This window comes from Lolium rigidum, chromosome 2, assembly GCF_022539505.1.
Source record: "Lolium rigidum isolate FL_2022 chromosome 2, APGP_CSIRO_Lrig_0.1, whole genome shotgun sequence".
Taxonomy (NCBI): domain Eukaryota; kingdom Viridiplantae; phylum Streptophyta; class Magnoliopsida; order Poales; family Poaceae; genus Lolium; species Lolium rigidum.
The window spans coordinates 71,772,879-71,793,667 of NC_061509.1; the positions used below are offsets into that span (position 1 = coordinate 71,772,879).

General features: G+C 42.6%; 2 protein-coding genes across 2 annotated transcripts; one reads left to right on the forward strand and one right to left on the reverse strand.

The window, feature by feature from the left end:
- The first annotated feature begins 8,625 nt into the window (after positions 1 to 8,625).
- LOC124691922 (transcription factor TGAL9-like) lies at positions 8,626 to 16,269 on the forward strand. The gene is made up of 9 exons (XM_047225210.1): positions 8,626 to 8,986; positions 9,633 to 9,733; positions 10,307 to 10,461; positions 10,546 to 10,683; positions 10,973 to 11,050; positions 13,013 to 13,058; positions 13,147 to 13,439; positions 15,386 to 15,628; positions 15,746 to 16,269. Exons 1-9 carry the CDS (start codon positions 8,874 to 8,876, stop codon positions 15,935 to 15,937), a joined length of 1,359 nt encoding a protein of 452 aa, XP_047081166.1. The 5' UTR covers positions 8,626 to 8,873; the 3' UTR covers positions 15,938 to 16,269.
- On the reverse strand, positions 16,180 to 20,016 carry LOC124691923 (protein ABHD18-like). The gene is made up of 6 exons (XM_047225211.1): positions 19,896 to 20,016; positions 18,427 to 18,876; positions 17,871 to 17,955; positions 17,610 to 17,779; positions 16,981 to 17,294; positions 16,180 to 16,575 (listed from the first exon to the last, which is right to left on the reverse strand). Exons 2-6 carry the CDS (start codon positions 18,800 to 18,802, stop codon positions 16,420 to 16,422), a joined length of 1,101 nt encoding a protein of 366 aa, XP_047081167.1. The 5' UTR covers positions 18,803 to 18,876; positions 19,896 to 20,016; the 3' UTR covers positions 16,180 to 16,419.
- Between the last annotated feature and the right edge of the window lie 773 nt (positions 20,017 to 20,789).

Consider the following 20,789-nt stretch of genomic DNA (forward strand, 5'->3'; position numbering starts at 1 on the left):
TTAGTTTTGTGTTTTTTTGTGCCAAGTAAAGTCTTTGATAGTAAAGTGAATACTAGATTTGGATTACTGCGCAGAAACAGATTTATTTGCTGTCACGAATCTGGGTCTAATTCTCTTTAGGTAACTCAGAAAATTAAGCCAATTTACGTGAGTGATCCTCAGATATGTACGCAACTTTCATTCAATTTGGGCATTTTCATTTGAGCAAGTCTGGTGCCTCAATAAAATCCATCTTTACGGACTGTTCTGTTTTGACAGATTCTGCCTTTTATTTCGCATTGCATCTTTTGCTATGTTGGATGAATTTGTTTGATCCATTAATGTCCAGTAGCTTTATGCAATGTCCATAAGTGTTAAGAATGATTGTGTCACCTCTGAACATGTTAATTTTTATTATCCACTAACCCTCTAATGAGTTGTTTCGAGTTTGGTGTGGAGGAAGTTTTTAAGGATCAAGAGAGGAGTATGATACAATATGATCAAGGAGAGTGAAAGCTCTTAGCTTGGGGATGCCCCGGTGGTTCACCCCTGCATATTCTAAGAAGACTCAAGCGTCTAAGCTTGGGGATGCCCAAGGCATCCCCTTCTTCATCGACAACATTATCAGGTTCCTCCCCTGAAACTATATTTTTATTCCGTCACATCTTATGTGCTTTGCTTGGAGCGTCGGTTTGTTTTTGTTTTTGTTTTGTTTGAATTAAATGGATCCTAGCATTCACTGTATGGGAGAGAGACACGCTCCGCTGTAGCATATGGACAAATATGTCCTTAGGCTTTACTCATAGTATTCATGGCGAAGTTTCTTCTTCGTTAAATTGTTATATGGTTGGAATTGGAAAATGCTACATGTAGTAATTCTAAAATGTCTTGGATAATTTGATACTTGGCAATTGTTGTGCTCATGTTTAAGCTCTTGCATCATATACTTTGCACCCATTGATGAAGAAACACATAGAGATTGCTAATTTGGTTTGCATATTTGGTTTCTCTAAAGTCTAGATAATATCTAGTATTGAGTTTTGAACAACAAGGAAGACGGTGTAGAGTCTTATAATGTTTACAATATGTCTTTTATGTGAGTTTTGCTGCACCGTTCATCCTTGTGTTTGTTTCAAATAACCTTGCTAGCCTAAACCTTGTATCGAGAGGGAATACTTCTCATGCATCCAAAATCCTTGAGCCAACCACTATGCCATTTGAGTCCACCATACCTACCTACTACATGGTATTTCTCCGCCATTCCAAAGTAAATTGCTTGAGTGCTACCTTTAAAATTCCATCATTCACCTTTGCAATATATAGCTCATGGGACAAATAGCTTAAAAAACTATTGTGGTATTGAATATGTACTTATGCACTTTATCTCTTATTAAGTTGCTTGTTGTGCGATAACCATGTTTTCTGGGGACGCCATCAACTACCCTTTGTTGAATATCATGTGAGTTGCTATGCATGTCCGTCTTGTCTGAAGTAAGAGAGATCTACCACCTTAATGGTTGGAGCATACATAAATTTAGAGAAGAACATTGGGCCGCTAACTAAAGCCATGATTCATGGTGGAAGTTTCAGTTTTGGACATATATCCTCAATCTCATATGAGAACACTAATTGTTGCCACATGCTTATGCATTAAAGAGGAGTCCATTATCTGTTGTCCATGTTGTCCCGGTATGGATGTCTAAGTTGAGAATAATCAAAAGCGAGAAATCCAAAATACGAGCTTTCTCCTTAGACCTTTGTACAGGCGGCATGGAGGTACCCCATTGTGACACTTGGTTAAAACATGTGTATTGCGATGATCCGGTAGTCCAAGCTAATTAGGACAAGGTGCGGGCACTATTAGTATACTATGCATGAGGCTTGCAACTTGTAAGATATAATTTACATAACTCATATGCTTTATTACTACCGTTGACAAAATTGTTTCATGTTTTTAAAATAAAAGCTCTAGCACAAATATAGCAATCGATGCTTTCCTCTTTGAAGGACCATTCTTTTTACTTTTATGTTGAGTCAGTTCACCTATCTCTCTCCACCTCAAGAAGCAAACACTTGTGTGAACTGTGCATTGATTCCTACATACTTGCATATTGCACTTGTTATATTACTCTATGTTGACAATTATCCATGAGATACACATGTTATAAGTTGAAAGCAACCGCTGAAACTTAATCTTCCTTTGTGTTGCTTCAATACCTTTACTTTGATTTATTGCTTTATGAGTTAACTCTTATGCAAGACTTATTGATGCTTGTCTTGAAGTACTATTAATGAAAAGTCTTTGCTTTATGATTCACTTGCTTACTCATGTCATTACCATTGTTTTGATCGCTGCATTCATTACATATGTTTACAAATAGTATGATCAAGGTTATGATGGCATGTCACTTCAGAAATTATCTTTGTTATCGTTTTACCTGCTCGGGACGAGCAGAACTAAGCTTGGGGATGCTGATACGTCTCCGACGTATCGATAATTTCTTATGTTCCATGCCACATTATTGATGATATCTACATGTTTTATGCACACTTTATGTCATATTCGTGCATTTTACGGAACTAACCTATTAACAAGATGCCGAAGAGCCGATTCTTGTTTTCTGCTGTTTTTGGTTTCAGAAATCCTAGTAACGAAATATTCTCGGAATTGGACGAAATCAACGCCCAGGGTCCTATTTTGCCACGAATCTTCCAGAAGACCGAAGGAGAGTCGAAGTGGGGCCACGAGGTGGCGACACACCAGGGCGGCGCGGCCCAGGCCCTGGCCGCGCCGACCTATGGTGTGGGCTCCTCGTGCCGCCTCTTTACCAGCCCTTCGCCTACAAATAGCCTCCGTCGCGAAACCCCCAGCACCGAGAGCCACGATACGGAAAACCTTACTGAGACGCCGCCGCCAATCCCATCTCGGAGGATTCTGGAGATCTCCTCCGGCACCCTGCCGGAGAGGGGATTCATCTCCCGGAGGACTCTTCACCGCCATGATCGCCTCCGGAGTGATGAGTGAGTAGTTCACCCCTGGACTATGGGTCCATAGCAGTAGCTAGATGGTTGTCTTCTCCTCATTGTGCTTCATTGTTGGATCTTGTGAGCTGCCTAACATGATCAAGATCATCTATTTGTAATGCTATATGTTGTGTTTGTCGGGATCCGATGGATAGAGAATACTATGTTATGTTAATTATCAAGTTATTACCTATGTGTTGTTTAAGATCTTGCATGCTCTCCGTTATTAGTAGAGGCTCGGCCAAGTTTTCGCTATTAACTCCAAGAGGGAGTATTTATGCTCGATAGTGGGTTCATGTCTCCGTGAATCTGGGGGAGTGACAAAAACCCCTAAGGTTATGGATGTGCTGTTGCCACTAGGGATAAACATTGATGCTATGTCCGAGGATGTAGTTATTGATTACATTACGCACCATACTTAATGCAATTGTCTGTTGTTTTGCAACTTAATACTGGAAGGGGTTCGGACGATAACCTGAAGGTGGACTTTTTAGGCATAGATGCATGCTTGGATAGCGGTCTATGTACTTTGTCGTAATGCCCAATTAAATCTCACTATATTTATCATGACATGTATGTGCATTGTTATGCCCTCTCTATTTGTCAATTGCCCGACTGTAATTTGTTCACCCAACATGCTTTTATCTTATGGGAGAGACACCTCTAGTGAACTGTGGACCCCGGTCCATTCTTTTATACTCGAAATACAAATCTGCTTGCAATACTTGTTCTTTACTTGTTTTCTCGCAAACAATCATCTTCCACACAATACGGTTAACCCTTTGTTACAGCAAGCCGGTGAGATTGACAACCTCACTGTTTCGTTGGGGCAAAGTACTTTGGTTGTGTTGTGCAGGTTCCACGTTGGCGCCGGAATCTCTGGTGTTGCGCCGCACTACATCCCGCCGCCATCAACCTTCAACGTGCTTCTTGGTTCGATAAACCTTGGTTTCTTTCTGAGGGAAAACTTGCTGCTGTGCGCATCATACCTTCCTCTTGGGGTTCCCAACGAACGTGTGAGTTACACGCCATCAACTAGCAACGTCAATGTATGTAATCTGGGAGTCTCACAATATTGCAAAATACGAACTATGTAGGGCGTTCCTGAGATTGTTTAGTTGAAAACTGCAATCTTCAACTTTCACTAAATGGTCAATAAAATTTCGATGGGATGGGAAATTGTACCATTAGACACTATGAATACTACTCTCCAATTTTATTTACTTTTATATTGTGTTTTAGATGAGCATAAGTCAGAGTGAGAGCGATGAGGATGGATGAGGATGGCGTTAATTTTGAAATGGTTGCAGCTGCGGCAAAAAGGAAAAGGATGGAGTACTATATGCGAGCTGCACATGTTGCCGTGATGTACGGTGAGAAGTTCTTAACCAAAAGGAATAGGAGAATTCCTATCATGACCGGTCAACATTTAGGATGATGGTTGGTAATTGAACATGCATTTTGGATGATGGTTTCAATTTCTTAAATATTTGTATACATACTTGTCATTTCGATGAAACCCCGACGGAAGCATTAACTAGAACACGCACAAATGAAGACATAACATACATTTTACATTAATTACGGTCTGTAAAGCTGCCCAAACAGCGAAGTAAACAAACAGACAGATTCTGATTCTCAGATCCCACAGCAGGGTAAACAAACAGACTGCTTCTGATTCCAGAAATCAAGAATCACAGCCGATTCTTAGGAATCAGGATTGATAGCAGAATCTCAGAATCCAAAGCCCAAACAAAGGGGGCCTTAGTGGAGATAAATGTTTGTCCTCGGCCTTCGCAGCTTCCAAATATTCTCCCTTGTGGTCGCTGGACTAAATCCACCTCGCTGCCACAGCCTCGCCGCCCACCACCATATTCTCGTTAGCGCTCACACCGTTGACCACCAGCCGCCTCGGCCAATGGGCCAAAACACCCACCGCCCTTTTCCCCTCCGTTTGACCCACTCGACGGTGCTAGCCATCGCCGAAATCGGTCCCGAGAGCCAGTGCATCGATCTAGATCCTTCCATCCATTTAATGTCGATTCTGGCAGCGGCGAGGTCGCTTCTTTCTGGAAAAGCGTCGTCGGAGCATGGAGAGGCGTAGACCGACCGCCACAGACCAAAATCGGCTGAAAATAACCACCGTAGCCCTCGGTCGACGAGCTTTACGCCCGGCGGCGGCTTCGATGTTTGTCGACCTCTGGTCACCGCGTTGGCCCGGTGGCGGGATTATCACGACCGCTACATGGTATCCCGGTCGTCGTGCAGCCCCGGCAGAGGCCTCAACCCTTTTCCTTGCCTCAACGGTACCGGCCACGGACTCCACCTCTAGTGCACTCAAGGTATTTGACCATATGCTTATATGAATTGTCTTTTATTCGTAGCAACCGGCTTGACTGAGAGCACCTTCGGCTACAAATGAAGAAGTTGATAGAGATGATCTTCGACAACTTCGTCTGAGGAGGAAGAAGAAGACGACAAAGATTTAGAGATGGCTTTAATACTGATTTTGAACAGGGATTGGAGGAGGCCGAGGCAAGGATCACAATTCGGTCGTGTGTGTATAAACTAGAATAGAACCGAGGGCCATGACCAAATCATTATTTCAACCAAAGACCCTATGGCAGGTAATGACATGTTGCATCATTTTGCATGATATGATCATTTAAGATGAGAGATACATGCCAGAGAACTTTAGATACATCTCAAATGGAAACCAGCGCATTAGTTGATCAAAACAATGATGCGCGGTGCTGCCCTAGGAGCGCAGGGGGAGTCTCCTAGGGCAGCGGATCGATCTTGAAGCCTGATGCTCTGATACCACTTGTTACAAAACCACGCAATAAAAGTAGATCAAACAAAGAACAAGAACACATATTTTTACGTGGAAAATCCAAACGGGAAAAACCATGAAACGCACGGCGGCGCTCTCACTATAATTGGAGGAATATTACAATACACGAGAGGATAGACCCTATCAATATGTTGTATCTCTCTCTCCTATTCTATGACTACGTGGAACTATATATAGGGGCAAACAATTCTCTTTCTTGATGAACACGAAATAGAGTTGTAGATGTGCTACCTCTAGCACGGTTGACACGCCCTAGTTCGTCCGGACTCCTTCCATAGTACAAGAGGTAAGTAGATTTTTTTGGGTCATATTCAACAATCCCCCCCCCCCCCCCGTGTTGTTGTGAAAACTCTTGCTCGAGATTGGAAAACGACAATATTAATTATCGCAAATTTGATTAGTTTATGTATTTATCGATAGGGAGAAAATCTATATAAAAAAATGTCAACGTGCCTACAGAAAAATGTGTTGTCGTGCTCTTCCTTACACATGTAACAAAGGTGTACTCAAAAATCAAAACATGAATATACTAATGGTATTGAACATAAGTGGTTACATACCAATTAAAGGTGGACGACCCTGATACTATTATACAAATCAATTAAAATCCATGCACATGTGCTTTCAAATTTAACTTGCATTTACCTTCGGCGACTTCGGTTATACCCGCCCACGAGAAAGCCCTCTCCTCCACTGATATTTTGATTTGGCAAATATCTTCTCTAGTTTTTCCTGCACCGACCAATTCACTGAGGGACTTAACTTGTTGTCCCCTGGCATGCATGAAGCTAGCTAGATAGGGAATATCATTTTGGTTAGTAATACTTGTAAGTAATTTCTTTCAGAAAAGACGAAGCGTTCCTGGTCTCTTCATCGGGTGATGCACACTTGCAAGTAGAATATGTGCACTGTTTGGGATATTAACGATAATTAATCCAAAGGGTCTATCAGTTCTTTCTCTCAAGTTGTTTAGGGGTTGGTGAAGAACCGAAGATGGAAAGAGTGTGCGTAGATGCAATGCATCATCTGAGGTCAACTGGCAGACAATTGACATATGCACATGTTTATTGAATTTGACTCTAACCACACGCGGAATCGAGGTTAAAAAACTATATGCGCGCGCGCATGGCAATAAGCCAATAATGCGTCAATTACGTTTGGCTAAAGTTGGTTTCCGATCCTCAACATGTTATACAACAGACATAGTGTTCACAAGTGTCCGGCCGACTGGAATATACACCCTCATTTGCAAATTACCCTACTTTTCATCTGGTTAATGTCAAATTTGTAACTTTTACCAAATATATAGAAAATCTATCAATGCTTTAAAGAACAATCATGATACTATATAATTTCATATTGTTTGCATTTGGTAGCGTATATGTTGATATTTTTTCTACATACTTGGTCAAATTTGACAAAGTTTCACTTTGACTATATCTAAAATGCATGCTAATTTGAAAAGGAGGGAGTGACATGTCTGTCTATATCCTAGTTTTTTCATGCCTATCAATGGACATGTATAGTTAGGCATGCCCCCTTTGTGTAAGGTCCTTCCAGGCATCTGTTTCCATTTATTAAGTGGATATTAGAACAATTACGGTTGCTAAACTGTGATGCGTTGAACTCTAATTTTACACGGAAGGTGGGTATCATTTACTAAGAAAAGGTTCTTTTTTGCGAATTCGGAAAAAAGATACCACTATGTTCAAATATTTTGAACAATACCTACTATGTTCGGAAGGAAAATAACACAAGCATTTGGAAAGGTGTCGCAATGAAAAATGATGCCTAAACTTGCTTCTAAATCAAGAAATTGTACAGAATTTATGCTTTATACTGACGGGTGTCAACTTTTTTGGTTAAAACATTGATCAGTAACACACCATATATTATGTAGAGCATATAAAATACTCCTGACAGGAACAGAATTAATAATCGAGTGCGGCCTTTGTACTCCAGGGCTCCAATGAGCCTGGATTTTCGAAAATAATAATAAAATGATAATTCAAAGTTCCAAAAAAAATCTGAACTTATGCGGATACATACAGATGTTAACTAAATGTCGATAAATTTTCATTAATTAATACATTACATTTTGGGCTATGTAAAAATGACCAAAAGAAACTTGGATTTTTCTCAAATTTTTTAAGTGTAGATCACAGATTAAAATATATTTAAGTTAAAACTAATATGTACATACTGGACATGTATATGTACTTGTGTGACCTTTTTAATGAAGTTTCAATTTTTTTTAAAAAAACCCGAGCTGCAATGACCTTGGGATCTCTATTGATTATTTGCAAAATAATCATGTTTTACATTTTTTTTCTTATACTCCTACAATACTTTAGAAAAGAACATACCTTGGGCCTCTCCAATTAAACATGCAAACAAACCAATTTAGTACATCTTCATAGTGCAAATATAATCGGATGCCGGGACGCACAAAACCTAACTTATTATGTTCCAAACCCCAATTAATCCCCAACCTAAATCTTTGATCACGTTACCCAAAAAAAAACCGATCGCCCTTTATATAGTAATCCACTACCAGTCTATTCCAAACATTTGACATATATAGAAGGCACATAAAAAACAGTCATATATCCCTACCAACTCGGCGCTCAATCCAATCACACATCGTATTCTACCCGGCCTTTTTATAAAAGTCTAATTATTGTCTACCTTTTTCCAAGGTTTGCAACCACTCCCTTATATTTCTTGTACACGCACTCCACCTCAGGCTATACAAGTCCTCTCCTACCTTCTGCCAGCTTCCGGTCAGAAGAAGCTAACGAATCCATCCATAGCTAGGAACAAGGGGAGAAGCTACGGAAAAGGATTGAATTGCGGCGAGGCATGATAATCGAGGATTAGTTATCTCAATCAGCTGGATCAAGCAGAGTTCATATGTGAAGAGCAGGAGCTGGTTCTTGGATAGATTTTGCTAGGTAATTGAGCCGATTGAGAAGATATAATAAGCTTGTGGAGTTGATACTGAGCAGGAGTTTGCATGGGGGATAGGCCATGGCAGCAGCCACATGAACAGGCATCTTGTTCAGCACACACCGGGATGATCCAACAAACTTCTGCTACCGCTACCTCCTCCATCCATGGAAGCACCATGTAAACCCTAACACCATGATAGTGGATTTCCTTTTCTTTCCGACAAATAATTAAAGCTCTTTTTCTGATGTTTCCTCCCCTTCATGATATTTTTGTTCTCTGGTTATTATTTTTTAACTTTGAGCCTTGGAAGTTATATTCGGGCATGAATTGGTCTGTCCCAACATAAATAACTTATCTGGAGGCTTAAGGATGAAGTAAGCATCTTAGTTTGAAGATGATGTCTCAGAGTTCGTGTACTATTGTATAGATTGACTTATGTTGATGTCGTTTGGTCCAATTCTAAAGAAGGCGATGGTGCAACTAATTAGCTAGACTTGCTACCATAAGAAACTTTCATCTCCTTGATGGATCTCTATCTCAACATTTCAGTTGTCACTTCAGTTTCCTGTTGCCTTTTAAGTTGAGAAATGCGTTTGAAAGTGTCATTTCTTATGCGGCTTGCAAGAGACCACTTCTCATGGATTTGTTAATTACGAATCTCGAAGCTTAATTTTTGCAACATTCCTTTCGTAGTTTATCCTCTTTCTCGGAGTGATGCTTCTCTCTCACTGAAACTTTGAAACATATATATGCTCGCCAGCTAACAATGATGGTCATGATAACCATTTTGTAATGCTCTATATGTTAATTTGTGCTATTGCAGCAGAAAGGACCCTGGCGGATATGAAGACATGGGTGAACTTGATCAAGCCCTCTTTCTCTACCTCAACAGCCAGGATCAAACATCAGTTCAAGAACAACCGCGTAAGACATGCTTAATCAGCTATTTCTCATAGAAACTTCAGAATATTTCATAAACTGTCATACTGAATTGATGCATAGCTTTGATGGTTAGAGGCAATAAATTGTTTCCCTAACATACATACTTTATTGGAACTAAGTTCCATAATTTGCACACATGCATATAGAAAACATGCCATCTACCAGAATTTGGCATGCCTGGTCGAGTTTCGACATAAGATGGGCGACAGTGATGATGAAATCTTATGGTTGTTTTCCTTCTTTCCGAGCAAAGCTTCCATTTATTATTTCCCAAAAAAGGAATTCTCTAGTTGGAGCGAAGGGGAGAGAGAGTGACGTGTAGCAAACACCTGCTGATGTGTGTTCTTGCCAAAGATGATCATCTTATTTTGCCAGAGCAGATACATGCCATTTCCTCAATATGGGTGTAAAACTGTATATTCTGTTTGGGAATTAAACATCGCCAGCCGAGCCGAGTGCATGCGGTTGCACCAGTGTGAATGTGCGATATACACACGCACTGCTGTAGAATTCTGGAATGGTCGCGTGAGACTTATCCTTCACGTGTGCATGCAGAGACTCTCAACATCTTCCCTTCTCGGCCGATGCACGCCGTCGAACCTTCTCCAAACACTGCCACCGCGGCCGGTTCTTCGAAGCAGCAGCAGCGGCCGCCATCCAAGCAGCTGGCGATGCTGGCTCCGGCACCGGACAGCAAGACAGCCGTCAAGGTCAGTCCTAGCTGCACCCTATATAGTACATGCACTTCTTGTGACATTTTTGTGTTGTGGATTGTGATATCGCTAATATAACAGAGAGAAGTAGGCGGACGCGGCGGCGCGGGCACGCCGTCGACTTCGGAGCATGAGGGCCCCCGAACGCCGGACGCCAAGACATTGAGGAGACTTGCGCAGAACAGGGAGGCCGCGAGGAAGAGCAGGCTTAGGAAGAAGGTACGTCTAAATATGAGCGGGAAAATTATTAGTTACTGACCATACTGCTCGATTAACTTGATTAATTACTGGCCTTCAACAAGTCCCAAGTGTAGGATTGGGCTGGTGAGGTTAACCTGCTAGCTACTGCACCACCTAAAAGTTGAATATGTGCAATATATATAATACTGTCTAACTAGGGCCCCAATGGTTTTCACGTTTCCGTACGACAAGTACACTTCTTGTAGACTTTGGTGCATATATGATGATTGATTCTCGATTGGCCTTCTATGGCGATGTGCATGTGTAGGCTTACATTCAAAATTTGGAGACGAGCAGGGTCAGGCTGTCACAGATGGAGCAGGAGATGCAAAGAAGCAGCAATCAGGTATCCATATATTCCCTGATAAAGGTATAAATACAGATATGTGCCTTAGGGGACATATATAAAATAGGTCTTCGTATGAATCACCCATATGAAATTACCCACCACAAGTGGTCTAAATCCCAACATATCTGCTCATCCACGTAATTTTCTCCAACAAGGAAGGCAAACTTCCCGACCTCTGCATTCTCGGGTGCACACAACCATAATCCATCCAAGTTGTCATTCGAAGATATTCCGGGGGGTTCACCAAATATTTCCGGTTGGTGGCGTCTTCTTCTCTAGTGATTTAGGGCTAAGTTTCACCGGATATATTCTGGGGGCTCACCGGAACGTCGACCTTCAATCTGTGACGCATATAAGAATACTTGGCACATGAGTAAAGCAAGACACTGCATGTAGTCTATAGGGATGGTACCAATTGTGGGTGTTAGGTTCAGTGATATGGGATGGTTGCCATGTAGGATATATTGGCAATGAACTATTAGAGAGATAGGAAATTATGTGGTGGTGCAGAGGAGTTCATTGGTGAAGAACAAAGTGAACCATTGTGGCAATGTAAGTTTCTTTCGGTAGGTGGTGGCGACAAAAGTTCGTCCACAGGGCATTGCTAGCACTGCTAGCATGGTGGATATATGGTTGACATTGGTGGGGATGAGTGTGGGCAATATGTGGAGGTGAAAGGCATCGAGAATTGGGAGGGGTAGAAAGGTGTCAGTATTGAGCTTCTATCTCAAAGCAATAAATTACGGGACTTTGCCAACTTTCTAGGAAAAAAACTTGTTAAACATTATATTAGTAGTATCATGATTACCGAATTTACATCCATGTGTATATATGTATCGTTCCATATGGTTTAGAATGCATCCTAGTCCGAACCATTGTATTGATCATAATAAGAAAGGCAAAGGAATTGTAAGGTAGAGTACGAAGCATCCCCTAGTAGAATGATTGAGGGAGTCTTCCCTAGCCCAACGGCCTTCTTTTTCACTTCCATAACTCCATGGATACCACCTAGATGTGCCATAGCCAAATGATGGATGCTAGGTGCTTTGCGATTTGACCCATGCAATGTGTTAAAAATCGCCAAGGGAGAATGTTCCCAAGAATGAAACTCAAAGAAAGTGACGAGGTTAATTCCTCAAAAAAATGGAGAGGGCCCACACAAGTGTTGGAACATGAGGTTTAATTTGATGTGAAGCCTGCAAGCTAAGGGTAGGTGATAGCGGTAAATCCCACGCAAGTGTTGGAACATGTGGTTTAATTTGATGTGAAGCCTGCAAGCTAAGGGTAGGTATCAATGGTAAAGCAAGTAGGCGCAATGATCCAATGGCAGTAAGAGAGGTGTGTGCGGCAGCTATGTGGAAAGTGAAGCCATATGAATACGTACGCCGAAACATGCATAATTGTTCTCTAGTATCTTAATATATACTCTCTCTGTTTATAAATACTCCTATAAGATATTTTAGACATTTCAAAGTGATATACATCATAATAAGTGAATCTACACACTAAGAGTAGGCTAGATACATACCAAAGCAGATGAATCCAGTAAAAGCTAAGATATATTATATTAGTGATATGTATTATCAATAACAACAGTATGAGTTAGGGTTATCCATCTGGTCTAATCTAATGACTAGTAATTAATTAGTTATGGCTTAGTTGCACATCTTTCCTTTATAACACCATACAGTTACCTTGCACAACACTCTTTATTTTCTTATCATGCTATAATTGCTTACATTACTCCACCAAATGTTACGATAAGATCTGAGATTCTTGTATTACTTTTTGATGTTATTAAAATTGTGCTAAGTTCGCAATTTTGCAAAAAGAAAAATCGAAAGAGAATTCAATTATGGTTGCATTATTTAGGAGTATTACATTTTTGGAGACGTAAGGGAGAATCAATTACATTTATATCACTGGCTAGCTAATTAAGTTATTTCATTCACAACAAAGGGTGCAATCCTGGGCGGTGGTGCTGGCATTGGAGGACTAAGTCCAGGCATGCATGGAACCCTAACTTATTCAATATCGTCGCTAACAAATTAAACTTCCTCTAACTTACGTGCATGGTAAAAACGAATTAGCAGAGGCGGCGTGGTTCGACGGGGAGTACGCGAGGTGGGTGGACGAGCACGACAGGATGATGCGGCACCTCCGGGCGGCGGTGGAGAACCAGGACGCGGCGGCGGCGGCTACGGACGGCGAGCAGCTGCTGCGGCAGCTCGTCGACGCGGCGGCGGCGCACCACGTGCTGCTGGCGGAGATGAAGGCCGCCCTGGCGAGGGCCGATGTGTTCCACCTCGTCTCCGGGACGTGGCTGCCCGCCGCCGAGCGCTGCTTTCTCTGGATTGGCGGCTCCCGCCCTTCGGACCTCATCAAGGTATCTTATCTGACTATTACTTCTGCACTATAGCTAATGCATCGCCTCGAGCCTAGCTAGCAAATATCCGTCAATACTGTGTGCATTGCCACTAGCTAGTTATTCCTTTGCTTTTTCTCGTAACGTCGTCCACAATGTCATCAGTTTCTTTTGAATATTGTTTCCCCAAAAGTATACAATAATACAACTTGTGACTTGTGAGTATATGTCATGATGGATATAATGCTGTCGGTTTGATGTTTATAGATGCTGACCAAGTGACTAGGATTTTTCTGGTGTAGATGACAAAAACTTATAAGTAATGTTCCACTTAACCTAATTCTGAAACGATATGTACTGGGGGAGTTTGGGACACAAAGACAAAAAAATACACATATGCAATATAGGCATAGGTACATATTTACATGAATTAATTAATGACATATGGAAATACTAGTATATATAGTGCTGTTTGGTCTTTAATTAATTGAGGTTAAGGGAGCAGCCAGTTCTAAAAAACAATACTCCCCCAACTAGCAGCCAGTAGGTAGAGAGAGACGTATATGATGGATTAGCTAGCTATCGCCTATCTAACTAGCTAATCTTAAGTAGGTGAGAGGTCCAAGTTGATGGAACAGTTAGGCCTTTGCAAGTTTTCTAACTAAGATTGATTAGTACAAATTCTTACGTTTGTTGTCTTCTGTGTTGGAAGAAAGCGTACGTACATTGTGATGTGCAAGAAAGTTGGTGAAGGAGAAGTTAGATATGGGATGTCGATGGGGATGAAAAAGATACGCCTAGCTTCTAGATGGAATGGGGGCAACTAACCTTAGAACCTTCAAGAAAATCGTCAGGGAGACTTGGGCTCCTCCGAAATGCCGATTCTTCGTTGGGCTCGTGCTCCAAAACAAGCTCTGGGCATCCGACCATCTACCTATGAGGGAATGGCCGCATCAGCCTATCCAAGTACCTATCAACTCGATCTATAAACATCAACCCGAGATGGCAAGGCATATTCTTTTTGAGTGCTCGTTGGCTTACATGCCCATCCTTGCTGCAGAGTCTACCCGACTGGCAATTTATCCTGCAATACTAGCACGCCCTTACCAATGCTTCTTGCAACTCCCCGAAGGGTTTCAAATCCGTGGTCATTCTCATCATGTGGGAAATTTCGAGGGATCGGAATGCAAGGATTTTAACAACAATCCTCGATGATGTAGGCACTCTTTTAGAAGATTAAAGATGAAGGAAAAAAATTGATGCTGGCGGGTGCAAAAAAAAAACCTCAGGATCCAAGGCATTGCTATTTATTTATTTTGGTTCACTTGGCAAAGCTTTTGCTTATTTGACAAACAACCATAGAACAAAGAATGTCAACATTTTCTGATATAATCATGATTGAGTGTTAAAACCAAGTATATATAAATATTACCTAAATGCAAGCGTACAACAATAAACCGGGCAAGAACTTAGAAAATACACTTAAAGAACTTCGGTTCTGCATGACACTTGATGGAACTTGAGACACCCGATGAATTTTTGGAGATTAGAGGTGATTTCATTCGAAGTTTGAGTAATCCACGCGTTTCAGGTATGGTAAGGTCACATTCCATACATTGCCCGTAAAATAGGAGTGTCTATTTGAATTCAACTTACATTTTTTTCATATTTTCTCTAACTTTTTCATCTCATCCTTTGTTTCTCTGTCCAATGAATATATCAGATATTTCAAAATCTTATGTGACTTTATTGTACAAGCGTACAACTGACTAGTTGCACATTTGTACAACTAAACTCCTTGCAATATTTTGTGCAACTCCATACCTAACATTGTGCAACTTGATCAATTTATATGTGAAACGTGCAATTTTGTTATATAGACACGGTCATATTCAAACAAATTAGTGTAACTAGGTGTGAAATTATATGTTATATATTATGTAGTAAGTTAGTAACAAGTAAAACAGATTGTAGCGCGACATGTGGAGCCGCTGACAGAGCAACAGGTGGCGGGCGTGTGCGATGTGCAGCGGTGGTCGCGAGAACGCGAGGAGGCGCTTGACCAAGAGCTCCAGGCCACGTACCGCTCCCTCTCCGACACCGTCTGCTCCGACGCGCTGCTCTCCCCATACCCCGACATGGCCGCCTACATGGCCCACATGTCACTCGCCATCGCCAACCTCTCCTCGCTCGAAGCCTTCGTCAGGCAGGTAAGCATGCCCAGGGCCTACGTTCTCTTCGGAGACAGAGTTGTGCCGCTAATATCAGTATCGAATGTGACACCCATTTTGCATGACGACCATGTCCCGTTTGGTATGATGCTGCAGGCAGACGCTTTGAGGCTGCAGGTGCTGCACAGGCTGCCACAGATCCTAACATCGCGGCAAGCGGTGCGGTGCTTCCTCGCCATTGCCGACTACTCCCAGCGCCTCCGCGCACTAAGCTCCCTCTGGCTTGCCCAGCCGCATCGCCAGGATCAACCCAACCCGTCCGGTGCCGGTGGCCAGTTCCATCCATAAATTCATCCTTCACCTAGCCACCTATGTTGCAAGGTGTACAGAGATGGGTAATTAGATTCAGATAGAGATGATCAGCTTCTTCCGTAAGATGTTGATGTGTTTGTAATTGTGTATATAAAAGGAGTAGATTTTAATAATGTATATACACAGCTGAAAATAGGCAACATAAAAATAAGAAATTGCAATGTAATGTGTGTGCTTTCTACACTAGACTGGCTCTGCTTCTCAGCATTCAGATTCAGTTAAACAATCAACAGGTCATTGTATTGGTGTTACAAGTTACAAATGCGAGCTACAACCATTATCCCAACAGGGAATCATATGAATTTAAGTTACAACAACCAAATATGCCATTTTTGGCTCTCTTTTTTTAATAGTATGAAGAAATGTATCTATCATGAGCTTGCAGAGTTCAATTGGTGTCATATCCCTGTGTACACAAGAATAACGCAGAAACAAGGATGCGAGCACCCCCTCCAGTGCTATAATCTGTCGAGGGCGTCAACGATTGCCTTGCGAAACGAGTCGTTGTGGAGTAAAAAGGAGGACACGTGGCCTCCTGTGACCCAACGGACTTCTGAGCCTGGCCATGCCTTCTGGAGCTGCATGATTGAGTGTTTGGGGATGTAACCGTCGTCCTGAAACAGGGAGAACATTGTTTTAGACAAGAACCAGGCTTCAATAATAGACATACTGAATCTGATATTAGTGAAAGGTTTCAACTTCGGAACACTACAGATTACTGAAGCAAGCTAGCGAACAACCAGAGGTTTAAATGATACTTGAATAGATCAGCTACAATGATGATGCGAGACATATGGTGCAGAAAACACATCTATTTTCACTTTTCAAGTACACAAATAGGGTCTGTTGTTAAAATAATACTACGTAGTAAAGCACATACACTAGTAATGAAACCTGATGGTGAGTTGCTGTAACAAAGCTATCTGGCACGCTGAAAGTACAAGACTCAGGTGGCTTCATTCATATTTGGATATCAACTATATATATACGTGCTAAATAACAGGTAGAGTAGCACTAACCGTTGCACCAACAAATATGACAGCCTGTGGATTCTTCGGTAGTGGAAACCGAGTGACGTCAGTCAGAGAGAGCACGGATCGTAACCTGTCCTTTACTTGCTCAATAGTGATTCCAGATTCCTGTGCCGCATCCTCTGCCAAAGACGTTGCATCTTGAGCTAATGCTGCTGCATCTTCTCTCAATGCTTCCCAAGCTGTGGCGTGTCTGTAAAGCCCTTCACAGAAAGGCACCACAGCAGAATGTGGGGCAAGAAATGGTAGTGTGGCAATTGGTGTAGGATGCAAGGATCCAACCATTGCAGCATGTACGCCACCTGTTAATAACAAATAAGGCTCATGAATTTTTTTTGAAAAACATTTCATAATTAGACCTTCTAAAAGGTCAGAATAAAGTTCTGAAAATAAACGGGATACTCAGTATCATATACTACAATTTTTCTAATGGAACTAAGACAACATAGTGAAGAAGATCAATTAGATACGTTTGAAAAAAACTCATATTTATTTATTAGCACCACTTGTAAGGAATAAAGATAAAAACATAGGAATCTTGAGAACCAGGTTAGAATGGGATGATTTTGATGAATGGACCACAGCAGGTCCTTGGTTCTTAGAGAGCTACTACATACCCATGCTAAGCCCGCATATGCCCAACTTGCCATAACCAGCCTCAGCCTGCAACCAGTACAAGAGGCTGCGAGCTTCATCAATGGTGGCTTTTCCTAAGAGTAGCAAGTCACTGACGCATTGAAGCTTTGCCCCATGCTGCATGCTTGGACGTCGTTGCCCATAATAGGGGCTGCATTCAAAAAGATATCAGTTCTTGACAGTTATTCGGGAAGATTTGAATCAAAGAAAAATACAAGATAACGTAACTATACAAACCTCACCTCTCAAGAACCATAGTTGCAATGTTGTCCTTCACAAGTGGTCCACCAAGCCGGAGCCTTCTCTCGAATGAGTGATCACCAGTGCCTAAAATTATTGATAGAAGCTTTCGTTAAATGAGTAAATATGAGTAACTGATCAGATTTCTTTGGAAGTGGGGATTATGACAGGTATTAGGAAAATCAGAGTGAAGAACTCCAGGAGAAAACGAGATAATATGATCAGCCTTGTCAGTACAAGAGTATCACATTGTGAAAACATGAATTCTAGAACCAGAAAGATTACCCATCATTTAACTTAGGTAGTATAAGAAGATGGAAAAGTTGTATTTACTGCATTTAAGAGTACTAATCCTGTTTTAAAATGAGGTAAGGGCGCTAAACTCGCAGAACTATAGGCATCAACTACCATTAATCGGTAAATCAAGTTCAACCTGCAACATCTGAATGTGCAAGGCATAATAAACTACAAGTTCTTATTCAGAGTCTAAGAAGATTTATCTAGCTAGATGAAAGCGGTACACTGAGACAGGTTAGGATAACGATACAAACTTTTTACCTGCCAGATGGACCACGCACGACATCTTCTCTGGTGAGACAGACTTGGGTGTAAGAAAGGCAACTCTTGCGCTGTGACTCTCCGGAGGCAACGCATGAATTAGGCGCTCATCGCATGTCGTCCTGAAAACACCCTCTCGCAGAACAGAGTTCTTCGTCTCCCAAACAGTTTTCCATATGGGCTGCACAGCAGTTGGTGGCCAGTTCTGGTGAGGAGCTTCAGGAAAAATCTGCTTCACCATCCTCTCTAGCAATACAAGTTTGGTACCTCCCCATCCTTTTGAGAAAAATGGCGTTCCTATTTTCGTGCGATGGAGGAGCGTCCCATATATGTGGTCCAGTACATAATGTACCATCCCAACATTGACTGTTACCATATTCACCGATTTTCTTGTCAATGTTGATTACTCAGTCTTTGTTGCCAATTGCAATCACAGACACTGATGAATGCCTGCACCAAAAAGATTTGGCAATAGTTCAAGTCAGCATATTCTAAGAAATGAAACGTTTGAAGAGCATTTAGATATAAAACAGCAAAAGAATGGCTTTCAGCGTATAATAACTTAAACAAAGATTAAAAGGAACCAAGCCCGACAATTAGAACTTCTAGATAATGCATAGAAATAACATAGAAACATCATTTGCCGGATACACAACACACAAACCATGAAAACAGCGGTTCTAAAGTTTGGGCTGACTGCCAAGGGCGTAGCTGATGTGTGGAGATGGCATTCAACTGGGTTACAAGTAACCACACAGCAATGTCCAGAGAAGTAGCATCAATTAGTTTTCAAGGGCCACACTAGTTCGGCAAGATATAGTCAGAAGAACCATGTGCACAACTGTGAAATAAGACTTGTGAATTGTGAAAGTGGACTAACCACCGCAAGTTAAAGGCGAATTAAAGTGGACCTTATCCTTGAACAGCATAATAACCACCTAACATGGCAATAGAGCTAGGACTTCCAGGAGGTCTGGCCTGGGAACTAGCAGACGAGAATTCCCCAGAGCAATGCACCATCGTGCCATCAGATGTTCAGTCAGAATCAAGGAACACAGCCACAGCAACTGAAAAAGAAACAACATCTCTGCCAAAGGAACGCACCTAATCGAGGCAGATCTGGAAGAGAACCGCTCGAGCTCGTGGACAGCCGCCGCCTCGCCGAGGCCCAATGCAGGTACTACGCCGTACGCGCTCTACCGCGTCACGTCTAAACTACGCAGACCAGGAATCCCCCTAGAAGCACGTCGTGGAACGACAAAGCGGAACACCGAATCTCTTACGAAACCACCGGCGGCTGCGGCTCGGACAGCCTGCTGCCTAATCCGCGGCGGACCGGACAAGCGGGGGGGAATCCGCTCCGCCTGCGGCAGGAATCGGCGCAATCCGGACCGGGATCCGCGGAGACCGCGAGAGGAGCGCGCGGGGAAGGAGGGGGAATGGAGGAGACCCGCGGCGAGAATTTTTACCTCGTTGAATCCGCGGCGCCGCGAGGAAGACGGCGTGATTTGGCTGGAGATGAGAGGGGAGTTGGTCGCGTTGTCGTGAGAGAGAAGGTGGTGGGGGCCGGCCGCGGCGTGTAGTTCTGTCCCGGCCCGGGCGGGCCCTTGCAGCCGTGGCACCTGGTTTTGGATATGAACGCTTTGCGGCTGGCGCAGATGGAAAAGTGGGACCCTCTCTGCAGAGGCTGTGGATTACGATAAGGTGGGCCCACTGATTTTGATCCGACCACAAAATAACTTTTTTGGTTATTTATTAAAACTGTCATTTTAATTCAATTAATAATGTAGTTTATTCTGGAGTATCGATCAAGTTCATAAGCTTTCCTTTTAGGAAAAGCATATGTTTCCTCCGAAGGCTCTGTCGTGTGCCTCTGGATCGTGCGTCGTCAAATTCATTTTTACGGGCGGACCACATTGAGCCACGTCACACCTACTGTCGTGCAAAATCCACCGAGAAAACACGTTTTCCCCCTCTCGTTTCCCAGCCCCTGCCTTATCATGTTCCCATTGCTTCTTCTTCTCCCCACCGATCGTCATCTCCACCTCTCCCTCTCCCACAAATCCCTCTCCGCTCTGTATTGGCTCTTTCTCCGGCAAGACCCAAGGGGGGCGAGCTCCATTAGGTTTGGGAGCATGCAGGGTTGTTGAGTGGTCACGCGCGTTGTCGGGGTTCTGCGGGTGGTGCTAGCCGCGGTGCTCAAGTGGTGGGAGGCGCAACTCCCATGGGTGGTCGACGTTGCTCCCATGGGCGGTCGGGCATGCTCACACGTCGTCGATGGTACAACCATGGGCAGCCGGAGGTGCTCTCATGGGGCGGTCGTCGATGCTCCCTAGGGCCGATAGAGATGCTACCATGGACGA

Bases quoted from the DNA above. Each gene is read 5' to 3' on its own strand.
- LOC124691922 (XM_047225210.1), top strand. From the start codon at position 8,874: ATGGGGGATAGGCCATGGCAGCAGCCACATGAACAGGCATCTTGTTCA. The intron at 10,684-10,972 runs GTACGTCTAAAT...GTGCATGTGTAG, and splicing joins AGAGCAGGCTTAGGAAGAAG to GCTTACATTCAAAATTTGGA. The intron at 15,629-15,745 runs GTAAGCATGCCC...ATGATGCTGCAG, and splicing joins TCGAAGCCTTCGTCAGGCAG to GCAGACGCTTTGAGGCTGCA.
- LOC124691923 (XM_047225211.1), bottom strand. From the start codon at position 18,802: ATGGTAACAGTCAATGTTGGGATGGTACATTATGTACTGGACCACATA. The intron at 17,956-18,426 runs GTAAAAAGTTTG...CAATAATTTTAG, and splicing joins GTGCGTGGTCCATCTGGCAG to GCACTGGTGATCACTCATTC. The intron at 16,576-16,980 runs GTTAGTGCTACT...TCCCTGTTTCAG, and splicing joins TCATATTTGTTGGTGCAACG to GACGACGGTTACATCCCCAA.